The 26103-nt window shown below is 45.3% G+C and overlaps 1 protein-coding gene across 1 annotated transcript in view; it reads right to left on the reverse strand.

Annotated features, from left to right (window-relative positions):
• Nucleotides 1-26103, reverse strand: part of LOC138498440 (zinc finger protein 208-like) — a 460194-nt gene that overhangs the window by 347620 nt on the left and 86471 nt on the right. Inside the window, exon 4 of the mRNA XM_069622194.1 lies at nucleotides 21456-23878. Coding sequence (XP_069478295.1) covers nucleotides 21456-23364 — 1909 coding nt within the window. The 5' untranslated portion in view covers nucleotides 23365-23878. The remainder of the gene's footprint in view (nucleotides 1-21455; nucleotides 23879-26103) is intronic.

The raw sequence follows: 26103 nt of genomic DNA on the forward strand, positions 1-26103 counted from the left end.
CCAAATCTGCATTTGGGCTCTATTCTTCCACTTCCAAGCCTCTTCTGGAGTTTTTCCTTGGACATTTAGGGCCTCATTACACGGTAGGCGGTAAGGGTTTACCGGTATTTTACCGGTACCGGTAAACCCTTACCGCCTTACTACGAGGTCCCTTTGTGGGTTGGGGAATTTAACGCCTGCTTTTTGCAGGTGTTAAAAACCAACCCGCAAAGGGACCAGGGAGCTAATTACGGTACCGCAATTTGTGGTGCCGTAATTAGCACCTTCCCCATTCCCATTATGCCCTATGGGGCAAAAATGGAAATGGGGAGGGCAGTGGGGGAAGGGGGAAATACCACCCCACCAACCTTGGAATAGGGCGGTAATTCCCCTTTCCACCAAGGTGGTGCTGGTATTTTACCGGCATGGACCAAGGTGCTAATAGCACCTTGGTCCACCGCCATCCGTGTAATGAGGCCCTTAGTCTTGGGTTCACTTCCCATCTTATTCCTGCTCCTTTAACTCCAGGCTTCTCGTACCTGATCCCATGATTCCTAGTATGAGCTCTGTTTCTTGTCTTGATATCTTGAACATAATCATCTTCATCGTGATAAGCCGCTACAGTTGCCCATATTAGGGAAGCCTCACTTCCCATGAACTGGCCTCTAGTTTTGCACATGGTTACGTGTGAAAGACAGTGTGCTGTCTGGACGTCTATTTCTACAGCCACGAAGATCTTGGATTTTCCCATGCTGTATGGCAGGAGTGCACAAACAAAGCATTCCCCTTCCGAATTTCATCTTCCAACTTCCTTCATGTGCTGGTACCAAATGTCATTCCCCAGATGTGCTGTGCTGTCCAGGTAGTCGTTTAGTTCATTGTCATCTCCATGCATACTTCTCTTGATTCTTAAGGTTTTCCTGTAGTTTGCTATAACTACATCCCTAAATGCATCTGCATGGCTTTTTCCTTCTCTTCATTCATCCTTTTCCTGCTGAATACAAATGCCCATGCCAACCAGCCTGACGCTGGTCCAGTATATGGCTGCACTGTGGAACTGGTACTTGTCCCTTGTGTGGGAACATATATGCTTAACAATACAGTCTCTGCGGTTTTGTTTTTCAGTTCCTCATGCAGTTTACTCTCTCCGGCTTTGTGCGGGAATAATGAGTCTACTATCAGTTGCGTCCGTGCAGAGAGTTTCTCTGGGTTGGCTCTTATTTTCTTAACAGTTTCAGATATGACTGCTTCTGTTGCTTTTTCTCTTAACTCTTCTTGTTTCCTCACAACATCTCCTGTGAAGTTTCTTATGGCAGGCAGTCTCTTCTTTGCTACTGTTTTCATCTGTGGTTCTGCGGTCATTGATGCTAGGCTTGTTTTGCGTGCATTCAGTGTTTGCATGTGTGTAGTTGTCAGAGATTTTACTTCACTCATTCTGTGCCGACCCGGTCTCCGGCTTTCTTTTTTGTTTGTACCACAAGGGTGTGTGTGTCATTGCTAATCACATTCTTTTCAAGTTCATTCACTCCACCATCAGATCTTCTAGGAACTGGAACGACCATATAAGGTCTGGGTGTTCTTGTGGGTTTTATGCGTGCATCATTAGGTGGGTGCACTGAAATTGGAATGCTGTGTGCACCAATAAAGAATGCACTTCTGATCGTTAATGACAATAAAACAATGATGAATACGATGCATAGGTACATAGGTACATTATGCCCCTGTAAGTCAGGCGGCAGCTTTTTCTTCCAGAGAAGCGGGGGTGCCTCTTTTCTTGTGGGAGGACCAGGTTGCTGCTCTGGACCCCCATCTCGATCATTCACCAAATGTCAATGTTGTTATTCCCTCAACCAATATCGTCTTTCGAGTTCTGTGTTTAAGAGTGTCAGGTGCTCCACAAGTGTGCCCCCTCTTGTGAGTGACAAATTGTCTCTTATTTCAGGATACAGTTCCTTTGCTAGACTATGGGAAAAATCAAATTAAATAACACTTCAGTGAGTCCCTTTACTGTGCATGTTCAAAGTAGATAAGCTCCCAATCCACTCCTCAGATTTGCTTCAGCCCTGAGGACATGTTGGACACTGATCAGTATGAGGAAATAGGGACAAATAACAACAGGTATAACAAGTGAAGTTCTTGACACTGATTCCTTGATCTGTCCCTCGGCGGAAGGCTTTTTAGAATCTCCTCAGATAGCTCCTCTGATGGTTAGAAAGTTCCACTTGAAGCACGATTCCATGCAGGAGCATTCCCATCTGTGCAACATTAGCTGGATCTCTGATGAATGTGAGGACGTCAACATGGATTGGTCTTCCCACTAGTTCTGGAAAGTCAGTCACTAGACGAAAAAGGGTATTGTGTGCCAACCTGCTGTCTTCTGGTGACAGGGACATCTGTCCTGTCTTTGCTGAGGTTCAGGATTATATGTTTTCTCCTAAATGTGAACGATGTCTAGACTGTCCTGTCGCGTGGAGTGCGACTAAAATTATGATCTTATTTAAAAGATGGCTTAAATGTTCAGTGTTTGCTGGGTCTCGAAGAAACGTGAGTTTATCTGTTGTTCTCCCGATAAGAGTTGGACAGTCTTCGATTATACAAAAGAATAGTGTGTTGATAAGCTCATCTATTTCCGCCTGTGTTGGGAACATTTGATTCTTTCTCATTGTACTCGGGGAGTAGGAGAAATTGTTTGGCAATGACAGTGAACAGTTGTCTTATTGTCTTTTTGTTTTCAGGATCATGAAGAAAGTCTGTGACACTGGTGAGCCTCCCTACCAATGATGGGTATGATTTTAGCACTAGAACAAGATAGGTTATTATGTCCTTTGTGATGTCTCTACTGTGGGACACCATTAGTGATTCCGAATAGTGTCTCAGTATTAAACGAATTGGGATACTGTATTTGCTTCCAATATAAGTGTCCTCGATCGAAGTTTGGCAGATCCTTTTCTCTTTAAGGCTTAAGTGTGCCTTAATTAAAAGTTCAAAGTCAACAGACTGTGTTGTGGCTTATACGTGCAATTTTCTTCTTCACCCTGCAACTAGGATGCACAGAGTGTCCGTTTTTATGTCCTTATCCCCTTTTTGCTTAGAGGAAGTGTCCAATTTAAGACACAACTTGCAAAAGGTACTTTGTCCTCGTTTTGCTAGTTATTCGTCCTTCTTCCTCGTCATGGATCTCATCTGCACGTGCTGTGGTTCTTTCCCGTCGCTTGTCGATTCCTCTCATTGGGGTGCAGGCAGAGGGCCTTCTCCGATGTAGGGTTTATCACTGAGATAAATCCAAGCTCTGCTGGCGTGTAGCTTCACTGCGCATGGAGTGAAGTCCTCCACTATAAAAGGACCGTTGAATCTTGGCTCGTCCCACTTTTTTCTTGTATGTTTCTTCACAAGGACGGCATCTCCAGGGAAGATGGGTGGTAGACAAAATCCTTGAGTTGGGTCTATTGTAGCATCTCCTTCTGTGTTCTGTGCTGCCCTGCACCCCTTTCGTCGTCGCTGCAGCTGGTATGAAATTACAGTAAGGCAAGATGTCATGCAGTTCAGATAGTTTAATTTCAGACCCGACAACTTCTCCTGTTGACTGGCATCACATCTGGCTCTATCTCAGGGTGTCAGAGGATTTCTCATTCTTCTTACTGTGGCTATCTCGTGTGGCGTAAGATGATGTTCGGAACCGGGCTGGTTCCGAAGTGCATACAGTGCCAGTGGAAGGCAGTGCAACCATCCCATCTTTAGAGTAAGCTCCAACTTGGCTATCCTTTCCTTTAACAAGACGTAGAGCTTCTCACAGATCCCATTACCTTGCAGATGATAAGCCCACAAGAACTTGTTCTTTATACCAAGCAGCAAGCTAATCTGCTCAAATATTGAATTAACAAAGTGAGGGCCATTATCTGATCTCATGGCTTTGCATACCCCCCACCTGGGGAATACATCCCTCACAAAACATTTGGCCACACAGGTAGAGTCTGGGTGTGTACATGGACCTGCCTCAATCCATCTAGAGAATGGGCACACCACAACAATTAAGTATCAGTATCAGACATAATCGACATTCAAGTGCTTAAAGGGCCCATTTGGCCTGGGGATGACTCCTCTCATTACTTTTAGTGTGTGCCCAGTTGTGAATTGCTGGCAGATTATACAGTTTACCATAAAGAAGGCAACGTTCTCAGCTAAATTAGGTATGAACCAGTCTTCCGCAAGCGTTGCTGCTAGATTCTCTTTTGTCATATGCGCCGGGTATTGTAACTGCTCCAGCGCTATTTTCAACAGGGATATAGGCATTACTGGTTTACCAGTGCTGTCTTGTCACCACAAGCTGTCAGAGGGGTTTAATGAATACCCTCGACGTTTCCACAGGTTCTTCTCTTCCTGTGGTGCCTCCCCTTCGAGTTCCATTAGCTGTGTTTGTCTCAGATTATTGTAACTCTCAGGTGTGGTTCGTGTAACCATCATTCTCTCGTTGGCATGGATAACTTCCACTGCCATTATCGTTTCACTTTTGGATGCCATACGCTTGGCTTCTGTGTCTGCTGCTTGATTTCTGCGTGAGAAGAAATCTGTCCCTTTCGTGTGGGCGGCGCATTTCACGACTGCTATGCCCACTGTAAGATGTAGTTCCTTAATCAGCCTATCCAATAAGGCTGCATGCTGCACTGCTGTGCCATCTACTCGGAGGTAGCCCCTCCTTTTCCAGCGTGGTAGGCCTGCGTGCACTGTCGACATCACATAGGCGGAATCACTATACACCGTTACTTCCTGGTCTGTGTGATTCTCGATGGCGAGTATCAACGCCAATAATTCTGCAGCCTGTGCTGAATAATGAGATGGTATTCGTGCACTAAGAAGCACTCGAAATTCTCCATTTGCTGTGTGCTTCATCACAGCTACCCATGTGTATCTTTGCCCATCACTTTGATCGATCCTCGAAGACCCATCAATAAAGACGATCTCTCCTTCTGCCAAGGTATTTTCTTCACCCTGGGGATTTCATCATAGAATTCTTCATAGTTTGCACAGTCATGTATTGGCTCTCCTTCAGTGACTGGCTCTGCTATAAATAGAGCTGGGTTCACTGTCTTACATCAGACTATTTTAATCAATGGATTTGATATGATCACTTCATACGCAGAAGCTCTCTGAGATGTCAGTGTGCCCTTTGGTTTCTCTAGAATGGCAAATAGTGAGTGCTCGACGTACGTCGTCATGGAGCATCCCATTACAATGGTTGTAGAATTCTCTATGGCGAACCCTGCAGCAGCTAAACGTTGTTCGCACGGGAAATGACCTCTCATTACTGGGTCCAAATTCCCAGTATAGTATGCCAGGGGCTTGTACCCCAATGTGGTTCTTTGTGTAAGTACTGCTGTCATAACGCTGCCATTCTTGTGTGAAAACAGGTAAAACTCCTCTGCATAATTGGGAATCCTGAGAACTGGAGCTGTACAAATAGCTCTTTTGAGTTCAGCAAACCCTTTCTCCATGGTTTCAGACCATTCAATATTTTCTTTCATCAGTTGGGCTTTCTTTAGGCCCTGAAGTAAAGGCTTAGTGAAAGAGCTGTAGTCGAAGACCCATGCCCTGACATAGTTGCATAGGCCTAAAAAGCTCCGCATCTGCTTTATCGTGTGTGGCTTAGCTGTGTTGAACATGGCTTCAGCCCTTTCTGGGGTCACCTTCTTTCCCTCGTGTGAGATCAGCTGGCCTATGTACAGCACTTCTTGTTGACAATATTGTAACTTTTCTTTGTCAACTTTATATCCTTTCTCAGCCAGTATAGTCAATAGCTGAACATAATCGTGCCTGCATTGCTCTTCAGTGGTGCTGCAAATTAAGATGTCATCCACATATTGCAGGACGACACTTTCTAATGCAATATTGCTCAAGTCCATCTGCAAGACTCTGTTGAAAATAGAAGGAGACTCACAGTACCCCTGTGGCAGCCTTGTGATTTTCAGATGCATTTGTCTGAACGTGAATGACGTCAGATCTTGTGAGTCACGGTGCAACGGGATTGAGAAAAATTGATTATTCAAGTCAATCACCATGAAATATTTTGCCTCAACGGGTATATTACATAGGATTGTAGACGGGTTAGAGACTAGAGGGAACTCGGCCTCAACAATATCGTTTATTGGCCTCAGGTCTTACACTAGCCTCGAAAACCCCCTTTACTTTTTTCACAGGGTACACTGACGTATTATATGCGACTCTGATGTCACTAAGATGCCCTGGTCCATCATGGCAGAAATTTTCTTCAAAATCCCCTCTCTGGACATGGGATGTTGTCGTGCCTTTGCTAAAATGGCTCCTGGTCTTAATTTAATTCTTACTTCTCCAACCCCCTTCAAGAGGCCTACATCATAGGGTCTTGTAGTCTATACTGAGACAGACACCTGGGCCATGTCGTCATCAAAATATTCAGGACGGTTTTGTACCAACATCATTTTCTGGGGTACCCCTCTCTTAATCATTTTTACCCAAAAGGTGAGACTCACTTCCACCATTGTTTCTCCCATCTCTGCTTGTTCTTCAAAATGATCGTCATCGGTGACGTCAGTCATGCAATATCCTTCTTCAATGGCAATTATTGCGACCATTGTCTGCCCTCATCATCATAACCGTCAACCAAGTCCACTTTCCCTCGTATTGCAGCTGTGTGTATCATCAAGGGAAATACTTGTCCCTTTTCCTCGTGCATCGGTATTCTGGGTCTGAATAAGAACTCATCAGGGGTTCTCATGATTTTGTCTGCAAGGCCTGGCAATCCTGCCATAATCAGTTGCATACCATATGCGAAAATGTCTGGCTCTAATGGTATGGCCCTCATGGCTATGTGTCCTGAGTATGCCCTAATCATTTCGCATACATTTGAGTAGTGCATTCCTGGAGTATAACATACCATGCCCTCCTCCGTGAATGAGATTTTCATGTTCAACCTTGACATTAAATCTCGACCCAAAATGTTCACTGGGGTCTGACGTGAATATAGTAAAGGCACGTTCATCTTGCATTCTCCTATGGCGACTGGAAGTGCATTAGTGAAGGGAACATGACTGGTAGCTCCTGTAAAACTCTGATTATTTATGGTCTCGCCGGACAAGGAAAACTAGCCTTCACGTATGCACGATCGTGTTGCGCCCGTGTCAACTAAGAAGGAATATTATTTATCCCCTATAACGACATCCACCCTGGGTTCCCTGTGAGGGTCTGGTGTCACTGATAGGATAGAACACATCACAGTGAGCTGGCCTAGTCCATATGCAAATTTGGTTCACTATGTACATGTGGATTTCCTCCATTCCCAGGGTTATTTCCCATTCCCGGGTTTGGGGTCTGACCTGTGCTCATCGTTTGTGATAACTGCAATGGCGCCTGTTTGGATTGTCCTTGTGGAAAATTTCCCATGCTCTGAGGTTGCACGCCTTGTTGCGCTCCTGGCGCTTGTTGTTGCACTGTGCGATTCTGCGCAACACCCTTTTGTAACACTGCAGGTGGATTTGCCATGCCTGCTCCTGTCCTTTGGCCGTTCTGCATCATGCATTGGTTTCTGCATGTGTGCGCCAAATGCCCTGTCATTCCACACAACCAACATACTGGCTTTGGTCGGATCATTTGTCCGTTTGACATATCTTGGTTACCATTTTGCATATTTTGAAAACCTCCCTGATCACTCTGGAAACCTCCCTGATTACTCTGGCATCCTCTTCCCCTAAATTCTCTTCCCCTGGGGTAAAACCCCACATTGTCCTGATTATTTTGCTGTGGATTAGCCACCTGCTGCATGCTTGATTCAGCTGTGCTAGTTATCATGGCTCCCTCAAGAGCATATTTCGACAGTTTCTTTTGCACCAATTTCGCTTCCTCGCCCTTACGTGTAGCCTCCTTTTTACGATTCTTTTCTTGCAGCAATCTAAAATAGTGTGCGATGGTCAACTGTATTTCAGCCCAAGGCTTGGCCTCAATTCCCACCAATTTCTTGAGTTGTTTCTGCACCGGCTCTGGCAGCCCTTGGCACAATATATGGTAAAACACAGGTATAGATTTCGTCCAAGATTCATGAGTCTCGAGCACCCAAGCATCTTGGAAATTCAGTATATAAATTAACGGATCCTCAGAATCCTTTATTTTTCAAGTCATTATAGCTCTCATATCAGAAGTATCTGGGTATAGCACTTGTAGTGATTCCTTACTGCAGCTCTACAATTGTTAAATGGAGCTCCGTCATGCGAGGTATTAATTGTGGTTACACCAGGGTAGCCTGCTCATGCCCCACATTGTCTGCTCTCTCACCAAGTATGGCGATCAGGAGACCATTGATGTCCCCTAGAGCTAGCGTGTTTCCTCCTGTCATTTTTTCCAGCTCTTGTATCCATTTGCCGGCTCCCAACGTCAGCATTGGAAGTTTGTTTTTCAGATTTTCTCGATTAATGTGTGGCCACGGAATATATTGCGGTCTTATTCCCCCTTTCTCTAGTAATGGAAACTGGGATGCATAGCTCTCTCTTTCTTCCCTCATCGTTCTTCTATGTAAGGCAGGGGAAATATTCCCACATCGTCGCCTGCCTGGTAGGATCTAAGTCTGTCTACGTAGGACGGTGAAGACACCCCCCTCTGATCGTGAGATACTTCTCCATGCCGGTCTAACTGTGTGGCTGATTCTGATGCTCTTGGTGCAGACTCACTAGTATCTGACCATCTTATTTCCTTTTTCCTTGGGAGTCGTGTTTCACTTTGCCTCCCTTCTTCATTTCCCTTGCGCTCCTCCCTTTCGGAGTCGGACATTGTCTGTCCCCAATTCACGCAGCTTCTTGCATCTTCATTGTTTCTACTGATTTCTAATCTATCCAGGGATAGTTCCCTATTCCCGCTACTTCGGTTGACATCCTCCGTGTGATAGAGCTGGGTGCTCTCCAGGCGCTCGTCTTTCCCCTCCCCTTGGGGTGTTTGTTCCAGCCCCCTTTCATCATGTATTCTATCAATCGTTTCCTCCGATGCTTCTGGTATCGAAGTCATCTTCCATATTTGCCCTAGACATGCCTGGTACTGAATCGTACGCAGGAAAGAATTCTTCTATATCTTCCCAATCTACTACTGGATCAGGTTTTTTAACCTCTCTTCCCAGATATTCAAGATCACATGCACTGTCTCTGATTACGTTCTATGTCATCATCGAATTCGTTGCGCTTCCTTGCCTCTTCTCTTACTCTTTCCCCTTCCTTTTTCTTTTCATTTCTTTAGTCATCGGCCCTTCGAATTTCCTCATCTCTTCGTCTCTTTATTCTTTCTCTCCTATTCGTTGCTCTTCCTCTAACCTCTGCTGTTTCTGTCTGTCGTGATCGTTGGCTGCTCTCGGGTTGCGATCGAGCTGTCTTTCTTTCTCTTCACGATATAGCTGTTCCCTCCTTTGTCAGTCTTTTTCTTGTTATTCTTTCGTCTCTTAATGCCTTCTCTTTTCCCTTCCCCTGAAAATCCTCTATCCTTTCTCTCTGTTTCGCGTCATCAATGCGTCATCAATGCCTTTGTCATCAAGTTTTAATAAAATGTGTTCTCCCATCCATTCATCTTTTGCAAATGCTATCTCATCAGTTCTATCTTCGTTTCCCTTCCATCTCTTCCCTTCTCTCTCCTTGTCGAGAGATGCACTTGTATGTGCCTGATATCTTCTTTCGTCATCACATCTCCCCTTGTCCCGTGGGAGCATGGAATAACTCATATGCAGAATTGCTCTACCCCATGGCTGCTTTAAGTTTCCTCAACGGGTATAATCCCTCGTCCTTGCTTTCTTCAACTTTCGTTTCAGGTAGGGCAGGTGGCGCGGTAGGCGTCTCAACCCCCCTCTGTGCACACATTAAGTATCCAATCTGTTGGCGGCTCCACCTCCTTTCCCTGTTCATACATTTTCCAAAGCTCCAGAACAGCAAGACGTTTTTCTAGCTTTTTGCACGTGTATGTGGCATACAAATATGTCATCATATGTTGCAAAACGGCTTTAGATAAGGACCCACCTTGTGGCCATGGCATAAACATCTTGTGGGCAGTCCCTTTAAACCACTCTGTACTATATTTCTTCAGTTTGGGTGCGTGTTTCGGCAACTGTTTGCATCAGTGTGTCAATGGAGTTATGTCCTCCATGTTTTAATCTTTTCCCTCTCCTTTTATGTAACAGTGGTCAATGCTTTTGTGTGCCTTAAACAGTTCCAACAGTATGCATGAGCACCAAACACTGCAAGCTCCAATCCTAATTTTTCACAAAATTATATACCTTTTAATTTACTCAAAAAACATCATGCTGTATGCGATTTTATCTCAGCTGTTGAATCGCGAAAATTTTAAATCAGTTTTCTCAAGGAAAATGTTCAATATATATATAAATGACGTCACAACAGAAAAACATGTAAGACAGACACTTAACAGACTAGATGAACACCAGCTGGACACAGTTATCTCTGCCTCTAATCATTACCCCTTCATGGAGTCTAAACGTACCCCTTTCACAACGTCATTAACCATTGTGGTAGTCTAATTGTTCCCCCTTTAGCTGGGACTCTGGGTACACGTTTCTTCTAGCCGCTATATTAAAGCGTAGGAATAAGGCGAAACCTTTCACTTCTCGGGTGTCTTCCCCGGTAACCTTTCACTTCTCGGGTGTCCTCCCCGGTAACCTTTATTTAATTATTCTCGAGTCATTATCCCTATATATATATATATATATATATATATATATATATAAATATATATATATATATATATAGTCTTCTCTACTTCTACTATATTATGTTTTCCCTCCTCCCTCTGTTACTTTTTCCCTTTACTTGTTCTAAGGCATGCATTATTTGCCAAAACATTCAATTTTTTGTTTCACTCACCGTTCGAATGGTTCCTCTCTGGATCCTCGGGATCACCGCCTTTGTTGCCGCCTTCTTCAGTTTTTCACCCGCTCGTCTGCCCGTAGGAATGGGAAGGGAAGTGTGGGGAACTCGGGTACCTTCAGGGACTTTCTGCAGGTTTTTCTAAACTACCACTGTCTACGGGGAGCTTCATGGTCTACTCAGCAGAATGTCAAAGGACTTGTGATATTGCCGAAGACCTAGAGTTACTTTATGTCGACGGTCAATAGGTGACTTACTTTAATCAATAATCCATAACCATCAAATCTCTGCTACCAAGTGTACTCCCGAGACCCCCGGCCGGCCCATAGAGCCGAGGTTTGCACCGAAATACTTTAAGATGAGATAGCTGCACCTTTGAGATGGATGGGGGTGCAGATTTATTACTCCATCACCAATCAATAAGGACAACTCAATGGTTTGGCAAAAGGAGTCTGTTTAATGACAAGTACAAAAAACAGGGAGTCATGGAAATCAGCAGTTATGCGATAGTCCGTCTCGCTTCAACTCCAATGAACTTCATAGAAAACAAAACTTTTATACTCAAAACACGTCATAATCAACGTGTAACACTCAAGAGTTTAACATGCAATTCTATTGGTTAAGAAAAGGTAACTTTAATATAGGTACTATATCTGGATATGGTAACGTACTGAGGGGATTGGGTAAACACTGTCAGGTGGGCTTCTAAGCCCTCCCTTCAAACAGGACTACTGTAGACGTCACTAAAAGTACGACGTCCCATTGGTTCTACGAACTATAGGACCCTAGATTATTTGGTCCATTGTGATTGGGTTGGCGTCAACCCCATGCATACATTTCCACTTTGCTTAGCAGCACGCATAACGGTCAGCCAGGTGCAGGGTGCCCCTCAGTTACCCGGCCTTCCTCCAATTTAGGCTACAATCAATCATCGCTTCAGCAACTATGTATCAATTATTTTACTGTGATTGGCCTCTAAACTGCATCTTCTGTCTGGAAAAGTTCTGATATCTCTGTCCGGGCAGATGCCAAGCGTAGGTGTGAACCCGTGCTCCTTCTCGCTCGCCTGGTCACGTGCTACCAACACCATGAATCTACAGAGTTTCTCTCAATTTGTGTATTTAATTCTTATGTAGATTGCCACCTGCCTACGCCTCCTTATCTCGACCTTTCAAAGACAGGTTATTCTGTTCTTACTTTCAATTATATGTAGCTACTGTTCGTTCCTTCTATTGGTATGACCTTGGCTCTCCTGGCACGAGTTGCATCTGCTGAGTTTCGATTCAGCTGTCTCTTCTCATTAAGCTAGAATATGAATCTTGTCTTGTTTGGTCTCTCGTAACCTGAGTTGATTCTGCTTTTAGTGCAAAGTTGAATCGCACTTATAATACTGCGCTTTGTTTTGAGGTAGATTATGTATGATGGGGCATGCCACGCTATTCTTCTACTTAGCATAGCATGCCGTACTGTTTTCTTAGCTTTCTTGCGGTTCCAAGCATATGTACAGGCGTTAGCTTGTTGAATATCTTCATCCTGCTTACAGTTTAAGCTTCCTTGTATTTCAACATTGTTCGCTTCTTCTAGGTTCACAATATCCTTATTCATGGCTTTTCATCTCTTTGTGTCATATTGCGCAGTCATATCTTCTATCTGCGAGTCCATCCGAGTCCTTGTGATGTCACCATTCGTCTTCCATTAAGGCCTTTTTGGTTTCTTCCGGGACGGTACTTAGGCAATCTTCATTTCGTCTCATTTGCTGGTAGGGATTTTTCAATGGATACCTTACTGCCCATGGTTTTCTGGGTATTGGTACTTCAATAGGTGTTGCTCTTCTGATAGGTACTGGGCAGAGCCCTACTGCGGCTCTCTAGCATTTATTTTGCTCATCATACGTCACATATTTCGGTTTAACGTTCCTGGTACTTCAAAATGGGTGCCTGGAGTGCAGGCTTTATTTGGGACCTCCTCTACAATGGTTTACGTTTGGAACGGAAAACATTACTTTGGACAACGACCACTTTATGGATTTTCACAATTTTGGATTTTCTTTTTGGATTTGGATTTAATTTCTCTTTGCATTCATTTAATTTTCATTCTCATGTTTGAGTTTCATTTGGTGTATTTTGCTTTTGTTAATACATTTGCATGCAGTTCAAATTATGTGTTGTCTGCTCTCATTTGTTTGGAGCATGTGGCAATCGTCATTTGCTCAGTCATGTGTCACTGCTGTGGGGCCATGTTGAGCATGTCTTTGGGTGCATGCATGTGTGCTTTTGTGAATAACATGCCAGGGGGCCTGTACTGGTAAGTGGGGTCAATGGATGGGTATGGAGTTGCACTTTGGAGGGGCAGGTGGTGTGGCATTTGGGTGGACATTTGCTGCTTGATTGTATGTTGTGACAATGTGTTTGTTGGGGGAACATGAGTCGGAGCCTGCTTGCAGGTTCCTGTCACTGGTGGGGGGGACATGAGTCAGGGCCTGCTTGCAGGTTCCTGTCACTGGTGGGGGAGACATGAGTCAGGGCCTGCCTGCAGGGTCCAGTCACTGTTGGGGGGAACATGAGTCAGGGCCTGCTTGCAGGTTCCAGTCACTGGTGGGGGGACATGAGTCGGGGCCTGCTTGCAAGTTCCTGTCACAGGTGGGGAGACATGAGTCAGGGCCTGCCTGCAGGGTCCCGTCACTGGTGGGAGGACATGAGTCAGGGCCTGCTTGCAGGTTCCCGTCACTGGTGGGGTGGGGGACATGAGTCAGGGCCTGCATGCAGTGTATGGTGCCATGTGGGCTGCCTGCAGGCATGGTCATGGGTGATGGCGGTCCCTTGTGGTGTGTGCTGCCTGCGGGCATGTTCACGGGTGATGGCGGCCCCTTGTGGTGTGTGCTGCCTGCGGGCATGTTCACGGGTGATGGGGGGGTCCCTTGTGGTGTGGGATGCCTGCGGGCATGTTCACGGGTGATGGGGGGTCCCTTGTGGTGTGGGCTGCCTGCGGGCATGGTCACGGGTGATGGAGGGATCCCTTGTGGTGTGGGCTGCCTGCGGGCATGGTCACAGGTGATGGGTGTCCCTTGTGGTATGGGCTGCCTGTGGGCATGGTCACAGGTAATGGGGGTCCCTTGTGGTATGGGCTGCCTGTGGGCATGGTCACAGGTGATGGGGGGGTCCCTTGTGTGGGCTGCCTGCAGGCATGTTCACGGGTGATGGGGGGGCCTTGTGGTAAGGGCTGCCTGCAGGGTGTGTTCACGGGTGCTTTTTCACGCAATTCGGCAAGCACGAGCGGGTACGCTAGGCGCTTTTCACACAATTTTGTTTGCACGAGTGGGGCACGCGTATTCAGGGGGGTGTGCGGGTATATTTTCACGTGTTTTGGCTGGCGCGAGAGGGGTACATGTATTCAAGGGGTTGCGGATGGAGTTTTCACACGATTTGGCTGCCGTGAGTGGGGTATGCATATTCGCGGGGTTACGGTAGGCCCTTTTCACAGGATTTGGCTTGCGCGAGTGGGAGACACGTACTCAAGGGGGATGCGCAAGGCATTTTCACGTGTTTTGGATGGCGCGAGTGAGGTACACGTATTGAAGGAGTACCAGTAGGCCTTTTTCACGCGATTTGGATGGCACGAGCGGGTACACGTATTCAAGGGGGTGCGCGGGTAGATTTTCATGCATTTTAGCTGGCGTGAGCAGGGTACGCGTATTCAAGGAGGTGTGTGAGCATATTTTCACGCGATTTTGCTTGCGTGAGCCTGGAATTAAATTTCAAAGGGTTTCGCAAGGCCCTTTTCACGCGATTTTGGCTGCTGCGAGTGGGGTACGTGCTGTTTTTTATGCAAATACAGTGTAGGGGGGGCTGTATGCTGGTCCAGGGTTAGCGCGGCCCTTTGCGCCGTATTGGTGATATCTATGGCTTTTTCTGGTGCAAGGGGCGTTACTGGCACTGCTGGATTTTAGCTGCTCCACGGCTGCAAATGGCTCGAAAAATCCATGACTACACGGTGCACCAAAATGCTGTTTTGCGCTGCGCCTTGCACACGCGTGGAGCACTCTCCCTCACTACGCTAGGCACGTGCGCTACTTCTGCATTGAATTCTATGAATTGGCCCGTTAGTGTTTCGAGGTCGGCGTCAACCCGCCGTTAGCACCGGCAGGTTACCACCAACCTCGTAATGAGGCTCATTGACTTGGTCTTCTTGATCTTTCTGCAGCCTAGTTGTCACTGATAGTTTGTGAGTCAGTAACTCAGGGAGTTCCTCTATGGAATGGGAGTCCTTGTCCGCAATGGGGGGAGTCTCCCTCGGTTAGGTCCCACTTGCCTCTATGTCTAGAGAGGGTATCGCGTAGCAGGCTCACCTCCCTAGCATCACTGGAAAAGGCATGCTCCCACTGGGAGAAGTGACTGAATCCTGCAATTCATTACAGAAGCCATTGTCTGGGCTGGCAGCTTTCAACAGTAGCACAGAGCTGTGTTTAATAAGCCACATTTTCAGAGAAGTGTGAAAAAGTAGAATTTTGGGGGCATTGCAAGCTGATACATAATTCCAGAGGGCGAGTGTATGACGAAGGAAGTATTGCTTGCGGGGCCTCTCTTTGGAGTGAAGTTGTGATTGAAGCCAGTTAGTGATTTGCTGCACGAGGAGTGCGTGCCACCAGATTTGTGGTGCTTTGGCGCTAGATATGCAGGTGGCCTACTCGTGAATGCTTTGTACAAGATACCTGCAGTCTTGAACAGTATCCAGATCTATAGAGGAAACCAATTTAGTTGGCATAGTTGATTGGGTCAAATTTCTGCACGCCCATAGGAAGACGTGCTGCAGCGTCGAGGAGTGCTTTTAGGGGAGCATGTGAGCAGCTGGGAGTCCCATTAGGAGGGCATTTTCCCCACAATGGCCTGCACGACTGTCCAGTGGTGTTTGATTCTGCGAAGGGTGGAGAGATTTGGGTCTTATTGGCTATTTTGTTTCTGGGTGAACAGGCTATCAAAGCCTAATGAAATTTCTGATCCGAGAGCTGCTTCTCGGCGCAAATCATTGAGCCATTGTTGGAAAGGGTGTTGTTTAGTGTTCGAACTGCTGAGGATAAAGTCAGTCTTTGATGAGTTCATTTTGAGGTAGGCAGTCAACAACCAAGACTAGCTGATGGCTTGGTAATCGCAGAGACAATGGTTTCCTTTGAGCTTTTTAGTCACATGTACAGCAGAGTATGGTCTGCATATTAGTGGATGGCTATATCTGGACCTTTGGGGACTGTGCCCAGAGGCTCCATGTAAAGGTAAAAAGGATTGGTGAGTGGATGGAGCCTTGATATTCTGCAAGAGACTGGACATTGAATAGACCACATGTTCATCTGGATGGCCTGGTGTCTGCGTAGGAAGTAAACCAATTCAGGAAAGTGCCAGGAAGTCCCATCCTGTCAACATGGAGGAAGTGGAGGAGGACGTGGTCAACTCTCAAATGCAGCCAAGAGATCAAGGAGTAAGAGGAAGCACGAGCCCCCATTATCCATGGTTTGGAGGACATCTTTAAGCACCTGGATGGTGTCTGTCTCGATGCCACACTTGGGCCGTAATCACTGACTAATAACCATTCAGCAGGTGAAGTGGTCTGATTCTGGCGAGTAGTTGTGTAGCGAGTACATTTTCCAAGATTTTACCAATAAACAGGAGGCTCATAATCAGTAGTTGGCTTCTGTTTGGTCGCCCTTTTCATCCAGATGGGTAAGTGGACAGAGCCGACACGAGTAGAGCTGTATCAAGTTTGGCTGGTTTAGGTTTGATTTCATATATAGATTAGTAGCTTGTTGAATCCTCTCTGCCAATTAGATTGCAGGGAACTGTGGGTAATTCTGCCAGAAGTAGCCACTGAATCCTGCCCTGGTGTGTTCCATAGGGTGTCATTTTCTCACACCAGTCACTTCAACTGTACATATCACACTCTGTCATTCCTATAAGGAGTGTTGTGCTTGTAGAGGGGGACAGCGGGTCTGCAGACACCTGGGAGTTGTGACAGAATTATCTTCCTTTCCAGTCACACTGGAGCCAGAGGCGGGCTTCAGGGCTAAAACCCAAGAAAGACCTCACAAACAGAAAATGGCGAAAAAAGAAGACCGCGCCATTTTGACAAAAATGGTCACCCATGGGTGCTATACTGCAGTTGAGGATTCAACCTGCGGTAGAAAAGCACAATGGAAGGAAAATTAAACCACTGTCACCAGCCATTTGAAGTAGTGAGGGTAACATAACAAATGTTAAATGAGAGAGTAGGATAAGGGGCTACTAGGTAACCCCCCAGCACTAAGATGGGGTGTGCTGGACCTACAAAGAGAAAAAGTCAAGTCAATTTCATTTTACTATTCTTGTGAACGGGAGTTAACACAAGAAAAGATATTTAAACCTTAAGAGAAATCTAAAGGATTTCTCTGTGACACTGCACTGAAGGTGCTGTGTGTCACCATACAAAAAGGAGATGCCTATGGAGTTTGTCAGACTCTAAAAACAGAGGAAGCACATAATCCAAATCAGGTCAAAACCCATGAGGGAGTTACCAAAAAGGTCTCACTCACTCCAGGGTTAAAATTAAAAAGTCCTAAAGTCCAGAAAAAGAGCTGGGAGGAATTAAGCACTAAAATGAAAATTCTCCATAACAAGATGCTTTCCCCAATACTTAAAAAGTAATCACATTTGTTCAAGCAAGCAGTCTACTTCAGGGTACTGCCAGAAAAAAAGAAATAGACGTAAGGTACTACAAACCATTTATTATTAATGTTTACCGAGTGACAGGTTGGCTGAAGCTCAATATTCTTGTAATCAGTATTTCATTCAGTTTATAAACACAGTGGGTAAGGCTTAAATTCAGCAGGTCAGCTTATCAGGATCAATTTTATTTGGTAAACATTGTTGTCCTATGTTTCTTCTTGGAATTTAGAGAACAGCAAAGATAGTATTACACCCACAACACTTTCATTCTAGCCAGAAAGGCACATTTCCAAATTTGCACAAGTGGTATTGCCACACAGCTCAGTAAATACTACTATTCCACTAGCCATTTCTACTCTATTCACAAAATGTCATTTTGTAAATACATTTACACATCATTTAATGGAACACTTGACATTTATATATTGGACATTTGTGTGTTTCCAGGCACCACAAGGCAAAGAAAGGGCGTAGAGGATACACTGGAAAATAAAACAACAGTAACGGTCGTACTATGTCATATGGCATTTATAACGCACCTAAACACGTGTTTCAAGCCTAAATCTAGACCTTGTGACATTCTTACCGTGCAAGTACAGAGACATGGAAGTGGTGGGGGGAGCGAGGGGGTGGAAGTAGGGTCGAAGGGCTGGGATGGGAAGAGAGTGGGTGAAAGTACAGCGGCAGGGACTGCACAAGTGCTGCAGGGAGCCATAGAGGGCAAGTGGCAGAGCATAAGTGGAGGAGGGAAAACAAAGTGCAGTGGACATGGTGGACCAGATTTAGGCTAGTCTGGGAAAGGGTGCCTGTGGGCAAGTGCTGGTTAAGGATTGCTGGTGGCGACTGGTCAAGGGAGGGCCCGGCCCCAAAGACTCATAAGGGTCCAGGCAACAGTCTCAGCACCAGAGGGACATTAGCAAGGTAGGGAGAGAGGGAAGGAGGAGAAAAGGAAAGTCTTGAGAAGTTTCCGGAACTTAAGAAGATCCAGCTCAAGTCTGAAGTATTTAGGGAGAAAAAGCTGGATGTAAAGCGGTACCAGGCCCCAGACAGGCCTCTGGATGATAGAAAGGGTCTTGAATTTGATCCTTGCGATCACCGGGAGCCAGTGGGGAGATTTTAGGGCTAGAGAGATGTGGTTCATGGGCTTGAGGCCAAGGATTCTGGATTGGTTGGAGAAGGCCAAGGAAGGAGAGAGGGAGATTGAGAAAGAGGCTGTTGCAGTAATCCAGCCTATAGAGAACCAGAGCTCTGGAGGAATTGCGCTTTGGTAGAAGTTGAGGAAAAGGAGAATGCCTCTGAGGAGGTGAAGCTGAAAGTTGGACATTTTAGTGAGGTCTTTGGTGTGAGGGGAGAAGGAGAGAGCGGAGACAACGATGACCCCAAGGTTTTTAGCCTCACTAGAGGGTGAGAGTGGGACCCACGGAGGGTGCCCAGAGAGTGGGGGTAAGAGGGATGAGAAGAATCTCTGTTTTACTGACATTAAGACAGAGATTACCACACCTGAATTGCAGTCAGGTATGAGAGAGGAATGAGAGGAGGTAGAGGATGGAAGCTTAAAGGAGAGCTGTGTGTCGTCAGCATAGCATTGGCAGTGAGGAGAGAAGGTGGAGATCAAGTGGGCCAGAGGGTAGATGTTGAAGAGCCATGGTGATAGGATAGACGCCGAAGGGACGCCACTGGTAGAGAGTGAGGTGGAATATAGGAAAGGGTCCAGTTGCACTTAGGAGGGTCGGTTTGAAAGGAAGGAGGTCAGCCATGCCAGTACCCAGTCCATGATGCCAAAGGTGTCATGGTGGCAATTTATGAGGATGGCCTGATTGACTGTCTCAAAGGCAGAAGATCAAGGAGGATCAGAACAGGGGGGCAGGCGGGAGTTTGAGTCCAGGTTTGAAAGCAGGTCTTCATGGGTGCTCAGGTGAGACGTTTACATGCATCTGGTTGCTCTGAAGCCAGACTGGTGGTCGTAGAGGCAGGCAGTCAGCCATTTCAGTGTGGTGGGCCAGTTGGAAGAGAAGGAGAGCAGCTGTTTCGAGGAGACTTTCATAGAGCCAACTACTCTAGAGACCACATCCTCAACATATTCTTCATGCCCGTCACATAAACCAATTTCTTATAAATTAGTGCTCGAATAGTGGAAATCCATTATCACTTATGTAATTGTACCTCCTTATGCTGATCTGAGGCCAAGGGACTTCCTAATAATCTTATGTGCTCCAATAGAGATAAACAACACTCCGAGTGATACAGTCACATTTCTGAACTCCTGAAAGAAGCAGGTTGCTACGTTCTGTGTCATCTGAAGTTAGTCACATTTGTCAAGGAACAAAGAAACAAATGGCATCATCAAGTCTGGAAACCAATAGGGGTTATAGCAACTGACATGAGAGCATTGAGGTTAGGAAAAGGGAGGCTATTTTGAAACTATTTAATATGGAAATAAATTACTGCCAACCACAGCATGTGAGAGACGAGTAAAACCTCGAGGTCAATTCTGAAACCCAGGTACATGGCGTGAGCATCACCTCAGAAGAAGGACAGGGAGGCATGCCATTCACTCGTTGACAGTTTTCAGACAGCTCTGAAAGTATAGTCATGCCTTTGCTGAGCTCCCAACTAAGCACAAGAGGATCCGAGTGTTGCACTTGTAGAATCAGAATCCATAGGACTAGATTAGTCAGGCCAGGAGTAGAACATACAATGTTAAGGAGAGGGGATAAGGAAGAACATTGGGACTCAGCAGATACTGTTAAGCAGGGACACTGGTATGAAGTAAGGCATCATTACTCCTTGGGATCTATTAGCCTGGAAGATTATCTAAGAGTTGCCTGCATCAGGGACTCTGCCAACCTCCTAATGGTCAATGGCGTCAAAGGCAATCAAGAGGTCCAAGAGAATACTACAGGTTTCCCACATTCACTTCACCAATGTGGTTACTCATCTGGACATGTTCTCTGGCACCATCTAAACAAATTATTACGCATTTACTGCTAGAGGGCTTCCAAGCAGACAATATATAGAACAGTTTCCCTCATACATTCAATGTTATTGATTTAACCATAGAGTCGTTTAGCTTTTACAAAAGGTTGGTGCCCATTAATTTGCCTAAGGTCCTTAGGCAAAGTGTTCCATAGGATGGGTTCCTTAACCGAGAATTAACAGTCTCCATTTAGAATATTCCAAAAGGGGTGCATTTCAAACAGCAGTGATTTAACTAATCGCAATCAGCTACTAATTGTGTGCCAAAGGAATTTGTGATCCGCTAGGGAAAGGTGGTCTTCAGAGTTTTAGTCCCACTGAAGCAGCACCTCCTCCTCTCTGAAGATTCAATTGCAGAGGAGATTTCTCCACCTACATGCCCCCACTCATGGTGGATAAGAAAATCTCCACCTGTATGCCCCCACTCATGGTGGATAAGAACATCTCCACCTACATGCCCCCACTCATGGTGGATAAGAACATCTCCACCTGCATGTCCTCTCTCATGGTGGATAAGAACATCTCCTCCTGCATGCCCCCACTCATGGTGGATAAGAACATCTCCTCCTGCATGTCCTCACTCATGGTGGATAAGAACATCTCCACCTGCATGCCCTCCCTCATGGTGGTTAAGAACATCGCCACCTGCATGTCCTCACTCATGGTGGATAAGAACATCTCCACCTGCATGCCCTCACTCATGGTGGTATCAGCTGCATGTTTTCTCTGGTGTACAATAAGATCCCTCTTCAAAAGGAAGCCCTAGGTTTGGTGCACTTATGAGGTTTCAAACCTTCATGTGTGGCCTGATGTTAAATAAGACGTCCCTTAAGACTAAACCCTTTCCTCATTCGGCACTTGTGTGGTTTCTCACCTGCATGTGTTATCTGGTGATCAATGAGCTGTACCTCCCCCACAAAAAATGTGTTTCCACTTCAAAACACAGGTTTGTTAACTGCATGTGTTCTCTGGTGCATAATAAGATTTCCCTTATGAGCAAACCCTTTCCCACATTCAGTGCACTTGTGAGGTTTCTCACCTGTATGTCTTCTATGGTGGCTAATAAGATGTCCCTTGTGAGCAAACTCTTTCCCACATTCAATGCACTCAAAAGGTTTCTCGCCTGTATGTGTTCGCTGGTGACGAATAAGCACTCCCTTCTCAGCAAAGCCTTTTCTACATTTAATGCACTCATAAGGTTTCTCACCTGTATGTGTTCTCTGGTGGACAGTAAGTTGTCCCATCTGAGAAAACCCTTTCCCACATTCAGTGCACTTGTGAGGTTTCTCACCTGTATGTGTTCTCTGGTGGATAAGAAGATGTCCCTTCCGAGCAAACCCTTTCCCACATTCAATGCACTCATAAGGTTTCTCGCCTGTATGTGTTCGCTGGTGGATAGTAAGCACTGCCTTCTGAGCAAACCCTTTCCCACATTCAGTGCACACATGGGGTTTCTCACCTGTATGTGTTCTCTGGTGGCTAATAAGAGCTCCCATCCGAGCAAACCCTTTCCCACATTCAATGCACTCATACGGTTTCTCACCTGTATGTGTTCTCTGGTGCATAGTAAAACCTCGCTTATGAGCAAACCGTTTCCCACATTCAGGACACTCATGAGGTTTCTCACCTGTATGTGTTCTCTGGTGGATAGTAAGATCTCCCTTATGCGCAAACACTTTCCCACATTCAGTGCACTCGTATGGTTTCTCACCAGTATGTGTTCTCTGGTGGCTAATCAGATGACCCGTATGAGAAAACCTTTTCCCACATTCAATGCACTCATAAGGTTTCTCACCTGTATGTGTTCTCTGGTGGAGAGTCAGAGATCCATTCCGAACAAACCCTTTCCCACATTCAGTGCACACATGAGGTGTCTCACCTGCATGTGTTCTCTGGTGGATAAGAAGATGTACCTTCTGAGCAAACCCTTTCCCACATTCAGTGCACTCATGAGGTTTCTCTCCTGTATGTGTTCTCTGGTGGATAGTAAGTACTCGTTTATAAGCAAACAATTTCCCACATTCAGTGCACTCATGAGGTTTTTCACCTGTATGTGTTCTCTGGTGGCGAATAAGATGTCCCTTATTTGTAAACCCTTTCCCGCATTCAGTGCACTCATAAGGTTTCTCTCCTGTATGTGTTTTCTTGTGGCGAGTAAGCGCCCCCTTATGAGCAAACAATTTCCCACATTCAGTGCACTTATGAGGTTTCACACCTGTATGTGTTCTCTGGTGGCTAATAAGATGTTTCTTCTGAGCAAATCCTTTCCCACATTCAGTGCACACATGGGGTTTCTCACCTGTATGTGTTCTCTGGTGCACAGCAAGTTCTCCCTCTGTAGCAAACCCTTTCCGACATTCAGTGCACTCATGAGGTTTCTCACCCGTATGTGTTCTCTGGTGGTGAATAAGATGTCTCTTATGGGTAAACCCTTTTCTACATTCAGTGCACTTGTGAGGTTTCTCACCTGTATGTGTTCTCTGGTGCATAGTAAGAGCTCCCTTCTGAGCAAACCCTTTGCCACATTCAGTGCACTCGTGAGGTTTCTCTCCTGTATGTGTTCTCTGGTGGATAGTAAGATGTCCCTTCCGAGAAAACCCTTTCCCACATTCACTGCACTCATGAGGTCTCTCACCTGTATATGTTCTCTGATGATGAATAAGGCATCCGTTCTGAGCAAACCCTTTCCCACTGTCAGTGCAGACATGAGGTTTCTCAGATGTATGCATTTGCTGTTGGCAGAGGAGTGTGTCATGCAAATGGGGACTATTCTCAAATTCAGTGCACGGATAATTATTTTCACCCATGTCCTCATGTGGGCAATAAGTCTGTTCTTGAGATGACATTTCCTACATTCTTAGCTTTCTCAGGTGTAGGTCATTTCTGGAGATAAACTATATTTTTCCTTCGGACTAAAGTTTTTAAAATATTTCGTCCATGGACATAGTTGTCCATTTACAGGTGTTTAAAAAATTTTTTTTAAAAAATAGCAAACACAAAATAGCCTTACATTTAGAATGTATAAATATAGTACTCATAGGTGTTCACAGGAATAATAGGCACAACAAAAAGGTGTGTCTTACTGCACAGCACAGGCTGCTGCTATCATTAGTGTGTAATGCCAGGTATTTAGTGTAGCTCTTGGTTACTGGATGTTACCATGAAGGGGCTGCAAGGACAGAAGCCACCATGTATCCAATAGGCTTCTCAATCGCAGTTACTGAATATTCAAAATAAAAGGACAACTGGACCCCAAACTTGCACACTTCTAAGGTGTGAGCAAATTGCATAATCGAACAATGAAGCTTTGCACTGCTTTATTCCAGAGAATCAATGTTGCATTTCTGGGGCATCCATCACCTATTGAAATACAAGGAGATGCACATTAGTTTGAACACGTTCACAGTCGCAGGCATCACATAGAACAGGCAGAATGGTTCTCATGGTAGTGTTCTGCATTCGTTAATTACTCACATAGTAACTAATAAAACTTTCAATACTATGGTACCATTTATTGGGGACAAGCACCCCAATAGGTGGCAAAGCAGTAGGGTTCCAATGATAAACAAATATAGTGTGACTGAGATGACATGCAGCAGGACTAGTGTGATACAGAATAAGGGGAAAAACACAGGCTGGGTGCACAACCATTTTAAGTGGATGTTTCATTCATCAGGAAAGTGCATATATATTCTAACATTTTATTCCTTCAAAATATCGAAATAGTACAAAGATCCCCATGTCCATATGCACACAATAAAGGCTGGTGTTTTATAGATCAGCAAATTGTCAATAATCAGACACATGTTTGTCCACTCTATTATGTAATCACTGCTTACACACAAATGTATAACCAACAGCACGTATATACCAGACAGCATATATATAACAGACAGCACTATTGAGGAAACAAGGAATGAATTGAGAATTTAAGAGAAAGCAGAAGTTTCATACCACAGTGAGAATGGCACAGGCAATACTAAACTATATTCAAACATTGACTTTAAACCCAGACAAACTCCCAACACATCCCTTTCCCCAGGATTGACAGAAAGATCGAGCATGTGTCAGTGACCGATACAATAACATGTTTGCAATGAGGCAAAGTGTATGGGAGACTCCTCCCCCAAACTCCTCAATATTGTCCCTGTTAGGTAAGATTTGGAGCAGTACCCAAGTATCCAAATAAACACTTATACTCAAGGTTACTTGATTAAACAAATATTCATTTATTTAACAGTCAGTTTCTTTAGAAGGGGCAATATAACAGTCAGTGTCTTCAGAAGGGGCAATATAACAGTAACACACAAATACTCTGCAAAATACACACTCTTAGTTTCTCTAAATCAGCAAGTACCGATTTGGGATGGCACACAAACACTTCCTACACCCTCGGGTGACTTAAATAGCTAGGACACTGTGGACATTGATATATCACTGGTACAATTTGAGAAATACTGAGATGAGTGTCAAAGAAAATGGATATTTAGAATGAAGCCAAGATCAGACAAATATTCTTGAACAGGTAAGTACTTTTTGAACCTCCAATGCAAAGTAAATTAACCCTTTCCCAGCCCCACAAGTTATCTGTGTGACTTTTGTTGAGGGATAGTTAAGAAACAGTCAGAGGATAGAAGAGCCATTCAGGGAGCCAGGCCAGCCAATGTCTATTGAGCAAAAGTCTAGGTGAACTGAATCTCTGGTTTTACAGGTAAGTAAAAGTCTTGCACAGTGTGTTTAAGAAGTCTGAAGAAAAGTAGAATCAATGTAGGGCCACAAGCTGTTTAAGCTTGTGAGGAGTAAAGCTGTAAGCAACTCTACAGAGCAACCAAGACAAGTCTCAACTGAGAACAAGTTACAAGACAAGAGGTAAAGTTCCCTTAGACTGTACAATACCTTTGGTTAGAAGAAATGGTTCCAGCAGGCTTCCATTTCTGTGCAGCTCTGCAGATGCTGTGTTCCTGGGCCTCCGTCGTGGGAACAAGAGGGAGGACTTCTGGGTACTCCTGCACTGCAACTTCAAGGTCGGCGGCAGCAATGGGCAAACTTCAATTCAGCAACACTTTGCGGTTTCAGCTCCTCACGTCTCAGCAAATAGCACCACCGCGGGTTCTCAGCTACCACTTCAGACTTTCCTTACATCTGGGGTCCAGCACTCTGTTGAGGTGGCTCAGGCTTGGTCAGTCCTGCTTCCTGGGAGTCCAGAGGATTTTCCTGGAGCTCGGGTCTGACTTAAAAGTTAAGCACTCAATTTGGTGTTCCTCTCCCTGGCACTTCGGTTCCAAGCAGCAGCAGAAGCACAGCCAGCTCCAAGAGGATGTCCAAACGAGTTCAATTTGGAGTTGATTGGTGCCACCAACTCAAGGGGAGAAGTCATCCTTGCAGGGCTTCTAACTAGAGGCGAATTCAGAGCTTCAGCACAGCAGCAGGGCTTCATCGGGCAAATTAACGGTCGAGGAGTTGCAGCAGGCGTCCTCTTCCAAGTTCTTCTTCAGATTCCTTCATCCAGTGATCTACTGCCTTCCGAGCTAAAAAGCCCTGTCTTTTATGCAGGTTTCTCCCACTCATTTCAGCCTAGCTGTCAA

The sequence above is a fragment of the Ambystoma mexicanum genome, chromosome 5q (genome assembly GCF_040938575.1).
Source record: "Ambystoma mexicanum isolate Mex_15411 chromosome 5q, UKY_AmexF1_1, whole genome shotgun sequence".
Classification (NCBI taxonomy): Eukaryota; Metazoa; Chordata; class Amphibia; order Caudata; family Ambystomatidae; genus Ambystoma; species Ambystoma mexicanum.